The sequence below is a fragment of the Tupaia chinensis genome, unplaced genomic scaffold (assembly GCF_000334495.1).
Source record: "Tupaia chinensis unplaced genomic scaffold, TupChi_1.0 Scaffold143622_1, whole genome shotgun sequence".
Lineage (NCBI taxonomy): Eukaryota > Metazoa > Chordata > Mammalia > Scandentia > Tupaiidae > Tupaia > Tupaia belangeri.
The window spans coordinates 361,634-378,826 of NW_006203470.1; the positions used below are offsets into that span (position 1 = coordinate 361,634).

The following is a 17,193-nucleotide window of genomic DNA, read 5'->3' on the forward strand; positions in this document are numbered from 1 at the left end:
ACTCCCTGCCCTCCTCGGGACGCGCTTCCTCTGGCCGAGGGCAACTGGCGGCCGCTTCACCGAGACATGGAGCCCCAGAGCCAGGCGGGCCACGGGGACCCTGAGGCCGGGGGCAGCCAGGGGCCAGGACCGAGGTAGGCGACCGTGCAGTGCGTGGGGCTGCACCGCCCACCTCCCGGGGGCCGGGGCTGTGACCGGAGGCAGCCTGGCAGCCCTGGGAGGAAGCTGCAGGGGTCTGCCTTCGGGGCTGTGGGGGCCCGTGCTGCAGGGAGCCAGGGAGCCGGGCAGCGCAGGGACACCCCCTGGGACTGAGAGGGCAGCTTGTAAGGAGGTGCGCGCGTGTGAGCCCCGGAGCAGCCTCCGCGAGGGAGCCAGCGGGGCTACCCGCCAAACAGGGGACTTGGCACTGGTTCCCACAGTCTTTTGCTCTGTTAGTACCCCCTCCACCCCATGCCCAGTTAGGGTTCCGTTATGGGCATTGGAGGTGGGCAATTCTGTACCCACAGCAGGACTCTCGATTTCATCTCTACAGGAGGCAGCCTGGCCTCGCTGTCAACCCGCCCCTCCCGTCCATGACCTGCAGGGCTGGGGAAGCTTCTGGACCACCTTTATGCGTGGTGGAGACTGCCCCAGGTGTGAGGTGAACCCCTATAGACTTGGGGCTTCTCTCCGAAACCTGAACTTGCGAGGGCTGGACTATTTCCCGAGTGCTGGAGGCCCCCTCTAGTCTTCACTGGGTTCTGGGAGAAAGCTTTCTTTTCTTCTCTCTTATTGTCCAGGGGTCCCCAGAGTAGGTGCCTGGGCTGAGGGCTGGGGTCCCTGGAGTAGCCTGGGAGATCAACCAATCTAGCAGGGGGAAGGAGGCCAGCGAAGGAGGCAACAGGCAGCTGAGTTGGGGTTTCCCTTTTTAAATACATACTTCCTGGATTCTTGGGAGAGAATAGTCCAGACTGGGCAATTGTATGTTTGGGAAGGGGAGAGAGAGGAAGAGATCGAAAGAGAGACAGAGAGATGCTGAGAGAGAACGGGCTTGGCAGAAGGAGGGAGCTCAGCAGAGACTGGCTGGGTTAGGGGCGCTGTGATGGGGAGTGACCGGAGTCATGTAAGGTGACACTGCTTTATTGGGAAGTAATGAGTTTCTTTTCTGTGGGCCTGGAGGGCTCTGCTTCCTTCAGCTTGTTTTGCACCCACCGGTGCCTTTTTTCTCAAGCTCATGTGCTGTGGTATCCCACTTCTCTGGCTGGGATACCCTGTGAGTCACTGCTGTTTTCCTGTTCAGGGTAACGTCACCCCAGTCTTCCTCTCCCCTTAAAAACCAGTTCCCTTCTTTCCCTCACGTCCCTCTCTCCTGCGATTGAGCACCCACTCAGCACCATGTACTGAGCCACACGGTACACCAAGAGCAGCGTTTCCTAGCCGGGCATTTGGGACTGCAGCGTGGCATTCTCTGCCTCTGGTTTGAGCAGGAGAAGGGTGGAAGAAGGGCCTGGGGACAGAACAGGAGAGGCATGGTCTCTGCTCTCCTGGAGTTTCATACCAAGGGCAGTAGAGAGAACATTAAAAAGCGAACCTAATAAATAATACCAGATAGAAACAGAGTTATAGAGAAAGGAAAGTGAGGAGATGAAGTTACGGTGAGAGATTTTATTTTTTTTTTACCCAGATAAGGGTATACCAGATAAGGGTGTACCAGACACTCCTGTGAGTCCTGGGGGTAATCGGGTTTCACCACATGGATGTCTGTTTCTCCTCAGTGGAGCACTTCCGAGGTGTGTGTTGCCTGGGGTGGGTCCTGACTCTTGTGTTGTCAGAGATCTAGATTCTTCTAGAGAGGAGCCCTGACCTCTGTCAGGCCCCGAGGGGTTTCTTACCACAACAGTGTCCTGCCACACCTGTTTCCCTCCTTGTTGAAAGAGAGGTCCACCCACTGCCTCTCCCATGTCCTTTGAGAGGGCCATGCAGCGTGGTTCTCCTCTCAGCTGCCCACTGATGCCGCTTTCTGAAAAGGCACAAACTGCCAAATAGCTGCACAGAAAAAGGTCTTCACCTACCTGCTTCACCTGTTTGTTCTCCGAGTCAACGACTGTCCACTTGGTCAGAAACAAGCACTTACCGAACGGCTTCTCTATATTGCAGATACCATGATGAACAGAAGTCCCCGTTGGCTTGGCACTGCCCTTCAGTGGGGGGGAGATAAGAGGAAGCCCTAAACATGTAAATGCATAAGCAAAAGGTGGTGTACTGGATGTGGTTGTGGGAGGTGCGGGGGTATACAGGGGTCGTTCCTTAACGTAGGATGGCTGAGAAGGCCTCTGCAGAGAAGGGACCATGTGGCTGGACCTAAGGAAGGTGGACACTAGCATGTATCGCCTGCACCTGGGTGGAGGACGTTCTACCTGAGACAACAGCAAGCTCTAAGCCCATGGGCACCTGATCGGGAGCCAGCAGAGGCTGATGTGTCTGCAGCGAAGTGAGGAGGAGTGGGGGATGAGGTTGGAGAGGCAGCCAGGCCCAGAGAGGGAAGGACCGTAAAGGCCACCGTGAAAGCATCACCTTTTACCTGCACATGTGGGGACCAAGTGGGGGATTTGGGACTGCGGAGTGTCATTCTCTGTCTCTAGTTTGAACAGCAGAAGGGCGGAAGAAGGGGCTGGTGATAATGTTGCTGGAGAAGTCCAGAGAGGAGCAGAGCATGTGACCAATCTGGAAAAATCAGAAAAGCTCTATGTGGAGGTGACACTTCAGCTAAGTGATGAAGAACAAGTAGGAGTGTCAATGACAGATTGTTCACTCCCCTGGGACTCTCCTGCTTTTCCAGATCGAATTAGAATTTGGCAGGCTCCTTACTTGTTTCCCTTCAGGGAACACCAGGATCAGCTAGGCAGTGCCATCGGTCTCTGCAAGTCAGACCATTCTGACTGCTGCCTTGACTCTACTGTGTCTTATGGCAGTCATGCTCACTTCACCTTTGGCGGCTGAGTGCTGCACTTGGGCCCTGAATAATGTTTGACCAAATATCTAGGGACGTTGGCACAGACAGGTCAATACTAAAAGTAACCATCACCCGTGTCAGAGGCATCCCCACCCCATCACACTTGACCTTTCTTATCCAGCTTCTTTTGCCTCATAGACTCTCTTCCCACTTGCATGTTATTCTGTGCACTCACTTGTGAATTTTCTCATCGTCAGGCTGTGCTCGCAAGCATCAGCTCCACAGGGTGGGACTGTTTTGTTCATTGCTGTCATTCTACTGCCTAAAGTGGCACCTGACAGGGAGGAGAAACTCAATTAATACTTGTTGAAAGTGAACAAAGGAAGGAGGGGTCTCAGATATAATTTGTGGATGTATAAATTGGTGCAACTATGGAGGACAGCAGTGTTGGCATTTGTTAATAAAGTGGATATATTGTTTTTTCTTTCTCTTTTTTATTTTATGACTTCTTGTTTACATTTAATTGTTCTACATCGCTGAATGTGTTTTTTTTCTTATATGTAGTTTATTTTTAAAGAACATTTGTTCACAGCAAGTTTAAACATTTCAATTAACATTTTAGTTTCCATTTGAAAAGAAAATTCTTGTTTGAAAAGTTGATTGGAAACATGTAAGAATGGAAACTCCACTCTGCTCCGAGGATGGAGACTGAAAACACCACCAGAGGCTTCAAAACCACTGCCCTCTCATTTTGGAATACACAACTGGCTTACTTAAATAGACTATGCTGGCAGAGCAGGTCGGTGGCAGAGCTGAAATTCAGCATCGTCCTATAGAAATACTGGATCTTTTTCTCAGTTGCTTCATGGCAGGGGGATTACATTTAGTCTTGAATGTCATTTGTTTCAGAATCTTATCAGTGAGGTAATGTAACCAAAGCACATTATTATAAGGGTGATATTCACCCCAGCAGTTGTTGTTCTCCTTCCTCATCAGCCTATAAATCTCAAACTGGTAGTCACCTTCACCTTTAAATTTTCATTTCCATGGAAATGTCACAAAAAAATCACAATCCCATCTTGCTCCAATCGTGACAGAGTATAGTCAATGATGTTGACTTGCAGCCCACAGGTGGGGATGGTACTGGTCTGCCCATTGAGGGTGTAGTGGAGCTCTTTGAGGTCGGTTTTCTTTAGTAGCACATTTCCCCAGTGTAAGTTTTGGTGTTCAAAGTGCAGTGATGCCTCTGCCACTGCAAGAGATGCTGTGATCTGGTGTAGAATGCTCTTTGCAGTAGCCATGGAGGACAACTTTGTTTTCATCTGCTCTAAGTCAATCCCTCCAAACTCAAATTCCAGCACAACGAAGAGCTGATCTTCCTTAAAAAAATCAGGACGGTCATTTTCAGACCAAGGGATTGAGTTATAGTGATCCCAGGCTTTGAGGAGCAAGGGAGGGTAAGATCCTTGAACACAGTGCACTGAGTTCAGCCCAATAAAGCCTTGTGTGCAGTTGCACACTTCATCAGATAAGAGGCTTAGCTCCTTGGAGATGGTGATCTCTGGCAGGATTTCCTCAAAGGGTTTCTGATGGGATCCATTAACTAAATCTTGTCCTTCAATAGCAATAATCTTTAGGGCTACTGGTGTGTGACATGACAATCAAATCAAAGATACTACCATATACATAATTTTCAATAGAGAACCTTACATTCCTGTACTTGTTAAGTATTTCTTCCATGAGCCCCTCTATTAACCACCCCTCTCCCATCCAGTCTTTGGTGTCTTTACTTGTCCTGCCTACTATTATATTTTTGGATCTTTCAATTTCTGTCGTAGAGTGCAGACATTCGGTATATATTGAGTGGGGATATTCAGTATTTGTCTTTCATAGTCTGGCTCACTTCACTTAGCATTAAATTTTCTATACTCATCTCATTCACTTTGAATCAAATGTCAGGTTCTTATTGTTTCTTATGGCTGAGAGGTAGTCCAAAGTGTATATGTGCCACAGTTTTTCAATTTAGTTATCAGTTCTTGTGCACTTAGGTTGATTCTATGTCTTAGCAATTGTGAATAATGCTGTAATAAACATGGATGTGCAAATGTCTTTTCCAAATGAATGTTTTCCTACTTTTGGATAAATACCAAGGAGTGGGATTACTAGGTAATATGATAGTTCTATTTGTTTGTTTTTGAGGAACTTTCATACTTTTCCCACAGTGACTGTACTAATTAACATTTTTATCGACAGTGTAGGAGAGTTCCCTTTTTACCACAACCTCACCAGCACTTGTTCTTTATTTTCTTGATCAAAGTCATTCTTATTAGGGTGAAATGATGCCTCCTTGTGGTTTTGATTTGCATTTCTCTTATGAAAAGAGATATTGAACATTTTTTTCATATTCATTTTGTAAATTTGTATGCCTGCCTTAGAGAACTATCTAAGCTGTCTAAGTTCATTTGACACATTTTCTAATTGGATTGTTATTATTATTTTTTGTAGGTGAACTGCTTCAATTCTCTATATATTCTGAATATCAATTCCTTATTGAAAGTATATTGTACAAAATTTTTTTCCCATTTTGAGGGTTTTCTTTTCACTCTAATTATTGTTTCCTTTGCTGTGCAGAAGTTTTTAGCTTGATGTAATTCCACTTGCCTATTTTTGGGATTATTACCTATGCTTTAGGGGTCTTACTTAAGAAATTTTTGTCTACTTCTATGTCTTCAAGTATTTCCCATGTATTTTTTTTTTCTTTTAACAGATTTTTGCTATAGGGTGCATGTGCTTGCTGGAGAGACAGGGAGAGACAGAGAGACAGAAAGTGAGGAATCACCCCCCCCAGGGGAGATGGCCACTCCACAATCCCTTCTCCTCCATTCTCCTCTTGGGATTTTGGGCATGCACTCACATGTGCATGGCATGAGTTTTAAGCTGCTTATAAGAATCTAATCACAGTAGATTACATGAAAGTTCAGTGATGTAACCATTACACCATCTGCTAATCCCATTCCCGCGTATTTTTAAAGTGGACATATTACCCAGCAGTTTTACTTCTAGGTATCTATGTGAATAGAAGAAAATCAGAAAACAAAAACATTTTATTTATTTATTTATTTGGAGAGATTTTTGCTATAGGGTGCATGCACTCACTGGAAAGATAGAGAGAGACAGAAAGTGAGAAATCACCCCCCGGGGGTATGGCCCTGCTGCAATCCCTTCTCCTCCATTCTCCTCTTGGGATATTGGGCACGCATGCACATGCGCCCAGTGTGAGTTTAAGCCAGCAGGTCCAGGACTCGAACCACGTCAACTATATGGGAGTCCAGCAACATAACCATTACGTCAGTTGTTGGTCCCAGAAAACAAAAACATTTACTCCAGCATTATTCACAGTAGCCAAGATATGGAATCAACTTAAGTGTCCATCATGGATGAATGGGTAAAGAAAATGTGGTACACACACACACACACAGGAATACTATTTAGCCATTAAAAATAATGAATAAAAATAGGAATGAACAGACTGTGCATTTTCAGCTCTGCTCACAGCTACTCTCCTAACATACCAAATGCCCAGTCATCTGAACTACTCTTCTGTGTGTACTTATTCCTGCCCCACCTTATGTGACATACGTTCTCAGCTGATTTACAATAGTTGCTCAACTCTCCTACCTTGAACTTTTTCTTCTGGATTGCCCAATATTCCCTGGACTTGAAATCAGGTAAGTCTTGGGGAACACTTGACAAAGCGAAAGCTGCAAGGAGCTAACTCTCCACTTCCATGATCACAGTTTAAGCCACTGGGTCTGGGGTTCAAACCGCGATTGACTACGTGGGAGTCCAGTGACATAGCCATTACGCCAAATGCTGGTCCCGGATTTCATCCTTTTTTTAAAAATTTTTTTTATTTAAAGTGTATTTATTTATTTTATGAGGGAAAGTGAAGGACAGAGAATATGCCCCAGCAGGGTTTTTTCACATTGCATTCTTTTTCTACCCCCAGCCTTCTAGCCAGCCAGGTTTAAGGGTGCACCCACAGGCATGGCCAGCAAATGCAGGCTGACCAGAGATCCATACCCCAGACCTTCCCACATGGCTCTAGGATTGGTCAACACCACCTTACTACCTTTGCCACTGTGGCTGGGGCAGGATCTCACTTGTTTAGATTGCAAGATTGTCATAGTGAGGTTAGCATCTTAAAAGTTGTTGTCATCTGTTCTGTTGCAAATAATGGGAAAAGTCTGAGTCTGAGTAACTTTTGTTTTTTAGAAGTTTTTGCCTTAGGGTGAGTGCATTTGTCAGAGAGAGAAAGAGACAGACACAGTAAGAAGGAAAGTGAAAAATCACCCCTCCAGAGGGATGGCCATGCTGCAATCCCTTCTCTTCCTTTCTCTTCCTGGGATCTTGGGCACATATGTACATGGGCCTGGTGTGAGTTTCAAGCTACCAGGTCTGGGACTTGAACGGCGGTCAGCATGTGGGAGTCCAGTGACATAGCCATTATGCCATCTGCTGGTCCCAAGCTTGGGAACTTAAGAGAATAGAGGTATAGTCAGCTCATGATTTGGAAGTCTGAGGTCCAAGGGCTGCATGTGGGGGGAATTTTTTCCTAGTAGAGCTTCCCAAGGCACCCCAAGGCACCCCAAAATGGCCAAGAGCAGGGAGACGCACAGAGCAGAGCATATCTCTGTCTCTCTCATGCTCTCTCTTGATAACTACCAGCTCAGTCATGGGAGAGGGGGTCTCACCCTGATGTTGAGCCATGTCCCAAAGGCCCTTTCAACACCATAATTGGGTCAAGTCTCTACTTTCTCGACACTGTTAACAGTGACCCAAATTTTTCTGTTGCTTTTAAAGATTACTTCATTTCTTTCATTTATTTTTTTATTTATTTATTTATTTATTTATTTATTTAATTTTTACTAGGCAAAGAACTTTATTAACCTTTGTTCCAAACTTTATTCCCAAGCTCCTTCAGCTTAATTAGCTGCAAAGAATGAACTGCGTATAAGCAAAAACTGAAAAGAGCTGCAGTGCCCGAGGGGCTTAGGCTTAAAAATATTAGAGATCTAGATTTTATCAGGTCCATAAACCAAACAGAATTTTAAAAAGCAGTCATAATATAAAATAGCAGCTCCCAGTAACTTCGTCAAGTTTATCCCTTTCAGAAGTTGACTCAATTCCTTTTGCCTCATTCTTGGAAGCCTCATCAAAATTCTCCACGAGATCTGGAACTTCATCATCATCATCCTCTCCAGTAGCAAGTGGCGCTTTTCCATACACAGAGTGTCTGGGCAGAGCTTCAGCCAGTCTCCTTAGACTAGTCAGACTGTCTGCCCAAGCTGGTCTAAGATTCTGGGGAGCATTTCTGTCAGCTGCTTTGTCACAGCACGGCCTGTAATGGTGAAAGTATTCGCTGCCAGAGATGCCTGAACTTTAGGGTTGTTAAAGTGGATCGCTGTTCCCTGGTTTGGAAACACATTCACCTCTTCAATACCAGAGAGATTGTTTACCCCTAACTTCTCTAAGGAGAACTGAAGTTTCTTGTCATCTCTTATAGCTGTGCTATGAACCACCTTCTTTCTGCGAGCGCTTCCTTTCCCACCAATGCGCACTTGTGCCTGCAGCTGGGTGAGCTTTTGCTGGTTCATGATAGTTTCTTTGATCTTGTCGGAGCGGAAAAGGGGCCGCGCAGGCGACTAGGGTTGGCGCTCAGGAGGTCTCAGGCAGACCAGCTGAGATTAGGCACATACACGCGGGGACGCAAGATGGCAGCTAGAGCACATCATACACAGTGACTTGTCTTCTGGTTTGCTGAGGAAGTCAGTCAGACATTTACCACAATAATGTCTGTCAAATGGCTGCCTGTAGAAACTCCAGCACCACATTCATCCGAAGGGCGCTCTTGATGAAGGTGATTAGTTTTGCCATTTACACCCACTTTATAGTATTTCAGGACGGCCAGCTTATTCTTCTTGGGAGTTGTGTAAGACTTCTTTTCGTAGCACCACCACGAAGTCTCAACAGGACGTGAAGCGTGGACTCCTTTTGGATGTTGTACTCAGACAAAGTATTCCCATCTTCCAACTGCTTGCCAGCAAAGAGCAGTCTTTCCTGGTCAGGAGGACATCCTGCCCTATCCTGGATTTTGGCTTTTACATTTTCTATCATATCAGATGGTTCAACCTTGAGGGTGATAATCTTCCCTGTAAGGGTTTTTATGAAAATCTGCATCTTGGTGGCAGTCCCACCACAGATGGTGGGTCGGAAAGCAACTCACCTAATTTTAACAGTTATTAAAATGATGTGAAGTATGGGGAGGGGACACGTCAAATCATAGCAGAAGCTCAATTTTTAAAGGGCTGGACGTAGGATATGAGGTATGTACGGTGCTGGGAGCAGCAGCCCAGTGACTGCTGTGTCCTGAGGGAAAAACTGATCACAGAAGTGGGGAATTAGTTCCCCGCAGCTTTGGCTTTGCCATGAGTACCCCCACACCTCTCTTGATTTCGAGTCTAGGGATTCTTGGGAAATCCAGAGAAAAATGTGCAAGGTAGGAGGGTTGAGTAGCTACAGCAAATCAGCTGAGAGCACATGCGTGTACGGTGGGGCATGAATGAACACACGCAGGAGAGTAGGTCATGTGACTGGGCGTACGGCATGCTGAACGTGCGTGCATTCTGGCATGTTAGCTGGGCTTGGGTGGGACTTGCCTGGCAGGAAGCCTTTCAGAGGAGGAACAAAATCTAAACAGCACTATTTTTATACTGAAATCCTACCACCTTATGTGATGTAAGACAGGGAAACTCACATAGCACTTTCTTATACATCATCTCATTTAAGTCTTGTGAAAATAAGCCTTGAGGTAAGTGATGTCACTTCCATCTTCTGGTTGAGGACACTGAGGCTCAGAGTGGCTAAGTGACCTCTTCAGGTCTCAGCTAGTGGGTGGCAGAGCAGGTGAGGTAGGGTGACTGTCAATCTGTGGTCAGACTCACCACACGGTTCATCTCTGTCAAGTCAGTATGGCACCTGGTGCTCATGAGTCTCCTAGTCTGTCTCCTGTGATAGCATTCTCAGAGTACCGTACAAACCATACGTTATGTTTGTTATTATACTCTAGCTGTTTCTACTTTTCTGTATTATTTATTTATTTCATTTTCTTTTATACATTCAATCACATTATTATTTGGCTTACAAAATGGATATTTCAACAGGTGGACATTTCTCCCTAGTACAGTTGATAAAACTACAAAATATCTTCAACAGATAATACCATACCTCTTTGTGCCATTAATGCGTTGCCTCCCTGATTTTCTTCTAAATGTCCTTCCTCAGACCCTCCTCTTTCACACACTATATCTGGTATTTCATCTTGGTGGCAGTCCCACCACAGATGGTGGGTCGGAAAGCAACTCACCTAATTTTAACAGTTATTAAAATGATGTGAAGTATGGGGAGGGGACACGTCAAATCATAGCAGAAGCTCAATTTTTAAAGGGCTGGACGTAGGATATGAGGTATGTACGGTGCTGGGAGCAGCAGCCCAGTGACTGCTGTGTCCTGAGGGAAAAACTGATCACAGAAGTGGGGAATTAGTTCCCCGCAGCTTTGGCTTTGCCATGAGTACCCCCACACCTCTCTTGATTTCGAGTCTAGGGATTCTTGGGAAATCCAGAGAAAAATGTGCAAGGTAGGAGGGTTGAGTAGCTACAGCAAATCAGCTGAGAGCACATGCGTGTACGGTGGGGCATGAATGAACACACGCAGGAGAGTAGGTCATGTGACTGGGCGTACGGCATGCTGAACGTGCGTGCATTCTGGCATGTTAGCTGGGCTTGGGTGGGACTTGCCTGGCAGGAAGCCTTTCAGAGGAGGAACAAAATCTAAACAGCACTATTTTTATACTGAAATCCTACCACCTTATGTGATGTAAGACAGGGAAACTCACATAGCACTTTCTTATACATCATCTCATTTAAGTCTTGTGAAAATAAGCCTTGAGGTAAGTGATGTCACTTCCATCTTCTGGTTGAGGACACTGAGGCTCAGAGTGGCTAAGTGACCTCTTCAGGTCTCAGCTAGTGGGTGGCAGAGCAGGTGAGGTAGGGTGACTGTCAATCTGTGGTCAGACTCACCACACGGTTCATCTCTGTCAAGTCAGTATGGCACCTGGTGCTCATGAGTCTCCTAGTCTGTCTCCTGTGATAGCATTCTCAGAGTACCGTACAAACCATACGTTATGTTTGTTATTATACTCTAGCTGTTTCTACTTTTCTGTATTATTTATTTATTTCATTTTCTTTTATACATTCAATCACATTATTATTTGGCTTACAAAATGGATATTTCAACAGGTGGACATTTCTCCCTAGTACAGTTGATAAAACTACAAAATATCTTCAACAGATAATACCATACCTCTTTGTGCCATTAATGCGTTGCCTCCCTGATTTTCTTCTAAATGTCCTTCCTCAGACCCTCCTCTTTCACACACTATATCTGGTATTTACATCTGTATTCTGTGTTTCTATATCCTTTAGTCAATCAGTTTCAGTCATAGAGTGTAGACACTCGGTATATATTAAGTGGGGACATACAATGCCTCTCCTTCTTAGCCTGGATTGCTTCACTCAGCAGTAAATCTCCTATATTCATCTGCTTCCTATCAAAAGCCAGGGTTTTATTTTTATTTATTTATTTATTTTATGGCTGAATAGTATTTCATAGAGTATATGTGCCACAGTTTTTCTATCCATTCATCTATTCGTGGGCATTTGGGTTGTTTCCATGACTTTAGCAATTGTGAATAGTGCTACAATAAACATCAATATGCAAACACTTTTCTCATTATGTATTCTTCTGTCCTTTGGGTAGATACCAAGGAGTGGGATTTCTGGATCATATGGTAGTTCTATTTGTAGATTTTTGAGGAATCTCCAAATTGTTCTCCCCAGTGGCTGGACCAATGTACATTCCCACCAGCAGTGTGAGAGAGTTCCCCTTTCACCACACCCCTGCCAGGCATTTTTCTTTTTTTATTTTTTATTTTTAAATTTTAGTCGTTCTGACTGGGGTTAGGTGGTATCTCAGTGTTGTTTTGATCTGCATTTCCCTTACAATGAGGGATGTTGAGCATTTTTTTCATATGCCTTTTAGCTATTTGTATGCCATCTTTAGAGAGTGATTTTTTTCAACTCATTCTCCCATCTTTTAATAGGATTGATCATCTTTTTTCAGAACAGCTGATTGAGTTCCTTGTGAATTCTGGTTATCAGTCCCTTATCTGATGCATAGTTTACAAAAATGTTTTCCCACTCTGAGGGCTGTCTATTCATACTAATTTCTATGTCTTTTGCCATGCAGAAACTTCTTAGTCTGATGTAATCCCACTTGTCTATTTTGGGGATTATCGAATGTGCTTTGAGGGTCTTATTTAAGAAGTTTTTGCCTACCCCAATGTCTCTGAGTTTCCCCCGTGTTTTCCAGGAGCAGTTTTATAGTTTGAGGTCTTAGATTTAGATCTTCGATCCACCTTGACTTGATTTTTGGCAGAGGTGAGAGGTAGGGGTTCAGATTTATATTTCTGCAAGTGGAAATCCAGTTTTGCCAGCACCATTTGCTGAAGAAGTTTTTCTTTTCCCACTGGATCGACTGGTATACCCCTTGTCAAAAATCAGTTGACTGTATGTTTGGGAATTTATTTCTGGGGACTCTATTCTGTTCCATTAGTCCACGTGTCTGTTTCTGTGCCAGTACCAAACCAAGCTGTTTTAATTACCACAGCTTTTTTTTTTTTTTTGAGAGTTTTTTTTTTTTTTTTGCTATAGGGCGTGTGCGCTCGCCAGACAGACAGAGAGAGACATAGAGACAGAAAGCGAGAAATCACCCCCCAGGGGGGATGGTCACACTGCAATCCCTTCTCCTCCATTCTCCTCTCAGGATCTTGGGCACGCACGCACACGTGCCCAGCGTGAGTTTTAAGCCACCGGGTCCGGGACGTGAACCGCGGTCGACTACGTGGGAGTCCAGCGACATAGCCATTACACTAAATGCTGGTTCCCAATTACCACAGCTTTGTAGTATATTTTTGTATTTTATAGGACAGTACTTCCCAAACTTGGCTAATCATTAGAAACCCTGTGGCATTTGATGAATACAGACAGTTAGGCTCTTTCCTTCAAGATTCAGCTCCAGTAAGTCTGAGTTCCAGGAATCTGTTTTTTTTTTTTTTTGAATATATATCTAACTATTATTATTAATTATGAGATTTCCTTCAACTTTGAAGCATACCTGCTTGCTATGGATTCTATCTGACTCCTTATGGTTCCTCATGGGAAAAACAAACAAAACAAAACCATTTAAAGAACTAAAAGGGTACTCTGAGTTTGTTTCGGAGCAGAGCACAGAAAGTTTGTAGGAAACAGGATTTCTTGTTCTAATCTAATCTGATTCGACCACACCCCAGTCAGCCCATCTGGATTACGTGCCTGTGCCTCTTGTGGACAATTTCGGTCCTCAAGAAAATGAGCCTGTCCCCCCACCCCTCACACCTGCTCTGTGTGTGGGTTGACGGTTTCCGCGTTGCTTTTTGTCCCAGCAGGACTGGTGGGAGCCTGGGGCCAGGGAACCCAGCCGAGCCTGGCTGCCAGCCCTCCTGTCGGCGCCTCCTCCTCTTGGGAAAACGCGGCTCAGGAAAAAGTGCCACAGGAAACACCATTCTGGGCAAAGCAGTGTTCCCGTCCAAGCTCAGTGAAAAGATGGTGACTACAACGTGCCAGAGAGAGAGCGCGGCCCTGGGACCGGTGGAGGTGGAGGTGGTCGACACCCCGGACCTTTTCTCCCCTGAAGCTTGCGCTCAAGACCAGCAAAGCCAACTCCAAAGCTGCCTGAAGCTTTGTGCCCCTGGCCTGGACGCACTGCTCCTGGTGCTCCCCATTGGCTACTACACAAAGCAGGACCAGGACATGCTGGAGGGCCTCTGGAAGGTGTTCGGGGCTGAAGCCAGGAACCGTGCCATCGTCGTGTTCACGCGGAAGGACGAGCTGGAGGATGACTCACTGCAAGATTACATGGAAAACCATGAATCTCTAAAGAAATTGATTGACAACTGCGGGGGCCGCTTCTGCGCTTTCAACAACAAGGCAGGCCAGGCTGAGCGGGACGTGCAGGTGTCGGACTTGCTGAAGCAGGTGGAGCGTGTGGTGGCTGAGCACCCGGGACCCTACTGCGTGAACTTCAGAACCGAGGACAGCGAGATCCAGGTGCGAATTCTTGTCTCCATCAGCCTCCATGTCGCTAAAGGTAGTGGGATGAAGGTGAGCACAAATAAATGTGTGATGAATCTCAGGTTTTTGCTTAAGAGATATTCATACTTAATCCGGAGTAACAAGACTCTAGGTTACTTTAAGTGTCAGCCTGAGAATTTCAGACAAGATAATAGACACATTTAAGCCCTCGTCTTAGTATTGAATGTAAAAATGACTCATTAGATTCTCATACCCTGGCTTTAATAAAACCACCCTCTTTTCCCACTCCCTCTAATCGCTGACCTCTAAGTTGGCATCCTCAGGTCCCAAGTCTGTCCCTTCCTCAGGTCCTCAGGGGACCCTGCATTTCCATGTCTCTGGGCTCCGTTTGTTACTAGTGCTTTCCGAGCAATCATTAGGTCAGGGCTGCTTTCTGGGCACCTGGACTCCTTTACTCCATTGCCGTCTCACCAGTCTCACACTTCACGCGTCCACACGTGTAGTTCCATCTTTTCATCCGTAAGGGCCCAGTCCTCTCCGCCCAGTCCATGGTAAGAACCGCACTCTGCATGTGAGCCGGGTGTCGGCTTTCAGACCAGCGCTCGCTCACACCCGGCGGCCCTAGTCTTCAGGTCTGTGTGATCGAAGAACCTGGACTCCGCCTATTCTCTCACTCACTTCTTTTTTTTGATTCCATGACCATTTAAATGTTGGGGGTGAGGCCAGAGAAGGGGATGCCAGTGGTGTGCTGGCTCTCCACCCTGTGGACTCCATTTGCCAGGCTGAGGGTGGCGGGCGTGCCTTCAGCTTTGGCCCTCATGTTAGAAGACGCTCCGTGTCTATGTGGAGAAGCAGTGGGACGAGGAGAATCGGAGATGTCTGGGGACCTCTAGGAACCTGTCACAGAACATGAGTGGGTCTAAAGATCACCTGTTCTAGACAGATCCACAAAGGGCCATGGGGTCTGTGACAGTGGCCTTGACTTGACCACACCTCAGCCAGCCCGTCTGGATTACGTGCCTGTGCCTCTGTCTCTTTACTTTGCAAGAGATGAGATTATAAATCTGCGCCCTCCTTTCCCCTTCTGCTCTCTAGGATTGCGTGAGAGAAGCTGCATGTCAGGAGGGGAATGATCCACATGGTAAGTTGATCCTTAGAAAACTTAAGCTCTTGTCTGTATTCTTTTGAATGCATTACACAGCCAAAGTGAAGTAGGAAGGTATAGTGTAGTCAGGGTGAAATGCACCTTGCAGACTAGCTCAGGTTGTGCCCACACTGTCCCTAGGCCCTCCTAACACTGGGTAGTGCAGCAGCGAAGGTGTCCCTGGGCTTCTCTGAAATGTCACGGAATTCGCCTCCTGTTCTGGCTTTTTTCCCGACTCAGCCTCTTCATCCTGCCCCGCAATGCCCAGGCTTTGCAGAAATTGTTCCTTGGGCAACACCAACTTGTGGGTTCACTGGTGGAGCTTGGCGTCCATGTCATGATTAGCGCTAGTAACAGCTGCACAAGTCCACGCATGAACTTGAAAGAGGTAGATTCGTTCTACAGTGTGGACACCACACCTCATGCCACCGTCCCTTTGTATAGACTTTCAGGCTTGGCCTGCCCTGTGTGAGAACTGTGGTTCCCGCAGTGAATAAGACAGACAGGGCCCCTGTGACACCCCCAAGATAAAATGATAATTTTAATAATAACAGTGATAATTCCAGCTGACATGATGTGCTGGGAAATTTTATATACATGTATGTGTGTGTGTGTATAATTCAACTCTTATAACATATAAAAGCCAAAGTGAAGTAGGAAGGTATAGTGTAGTCAGGGTGAAATGCACCTTGCAGACTAGCTCAGGTTGTGCCCACACTGTCCCTAGGCCCTCCTAACACTGGGTAGTGCAGCAGCGAAGGTGTCCCTGGGCTTCTCTGAAATGTCACGGAATTCGCCTCCTGTTCTGGCTTTTTTCCCGACTCAGCCTCTTCATCCTGCCCCGCAATGCCCAGGCTTTGCAGAAATTGTTCCTTGGGCAACACCAACTTGTGGGTTCACTGGTGGAGCTTGGCGTCCATGTCATGATTAGCGCTAGTAACAGCTGCACAAGTCCACGCATGAACTTGAAAGAGGTAGATTCGTTCTACAGTGTGGACACCACACCTCATGCCACCGTCCCTTTGTATAGACTTTCAGGCTTGGCCTGCCCTGTGTGAGAACTGTGGTTCCCGCAGTGAATAAGACAGACAGGGCCCCTGTGACACCCCCAAGATAAAATGATAATTTTAATAATAACAGTGATAATTCCAGCTGACATGATGTGCTGGGAAATTTTATATACATGTATGTGTGTGTGTGTATAATTCAACTCTTATAACATATAAAATTCTCTTTAAATATATATATATAGTTTAGGCCTCATAACAAGCCTGCAAAGAAGCTGTTTTAATGTCAATATCTTTATTTGACAGATGAGTGAACTCAGCCGAAGTATGCGCAGTCTGGCAGGAGGGTTCGATGTTCTGTCGGTGCCCGTTGGCTAAGACCCCAGGAATGTACCTGGGTTTACTGACTTGTGACAGTGAGGGCTAAGCTCTCATGGGATGGGAAAAGGTTCCTCACGCTGAAGGTGTGGGAGAGGACGGTGCCGGCTACCAGCCTGTGTTAGGTGATTTTTTGAGCAAGGTTCGAAGAGGGACTTTGCTTGGATTGGACACTGGAAAGTGGGGCAGCTCTAGGGCTGGGTGTTCGATCGCTCTTACCTTGAAGGTGAGCAGGGCAGCGTGAGGCTGCAGCTGTTGCCCTCTCAGCCAGGCTCGAGGATGTTCGGGCAGTGCTCCGGCTTTGCCTGTGTGCAGACAGCAGGGTGGAGCGGCTGTGGTTGCGGAGTGCTCACCTGTGTCTTGTGTCCCGTGATGCTGATGATGTGAATGGGAGGAGGCCACATCCCAGCTGTCAATGCCACACCAGCACTGGCGGATCTCAGGGGCTCTTTTTTTTTTTTTTTTTTTTTTTTCTTT

General features: G+C 46.2%; 1 protein-coding gene and 1 pseudogene across 1 annotated transcript in view; one reads left to right on the top strand and one right to left on the bottom strand.

The window, feature by feature from the left end:
• Positions 1–17,193, top strand: part of GIMAP8 (GTPase, IMAP family member 8) — a 29,950-nt gene that overhangs the window by 4,156 nt on the left and 8,601 nt on the right. Inside the window, exons 2-3 of the mRNA XM_006164400.3 lie at positions 13,542–14,202; positions 15,283–15,328. Coding sequence (XP_006164462.3) covers positions 13,542–14,202; positions 15,283–15,328 — 707 coding nt within the window. The remainder of the gene's footprint in view (positions 1–13,541; positions 14,203–15,282; positions 15,329–17,193) is intronic.
• Positions 7,908–8,667, bottom strand: LOC102471816 (transcription factor BTF3 pseudogene; annotated as a pseudogene).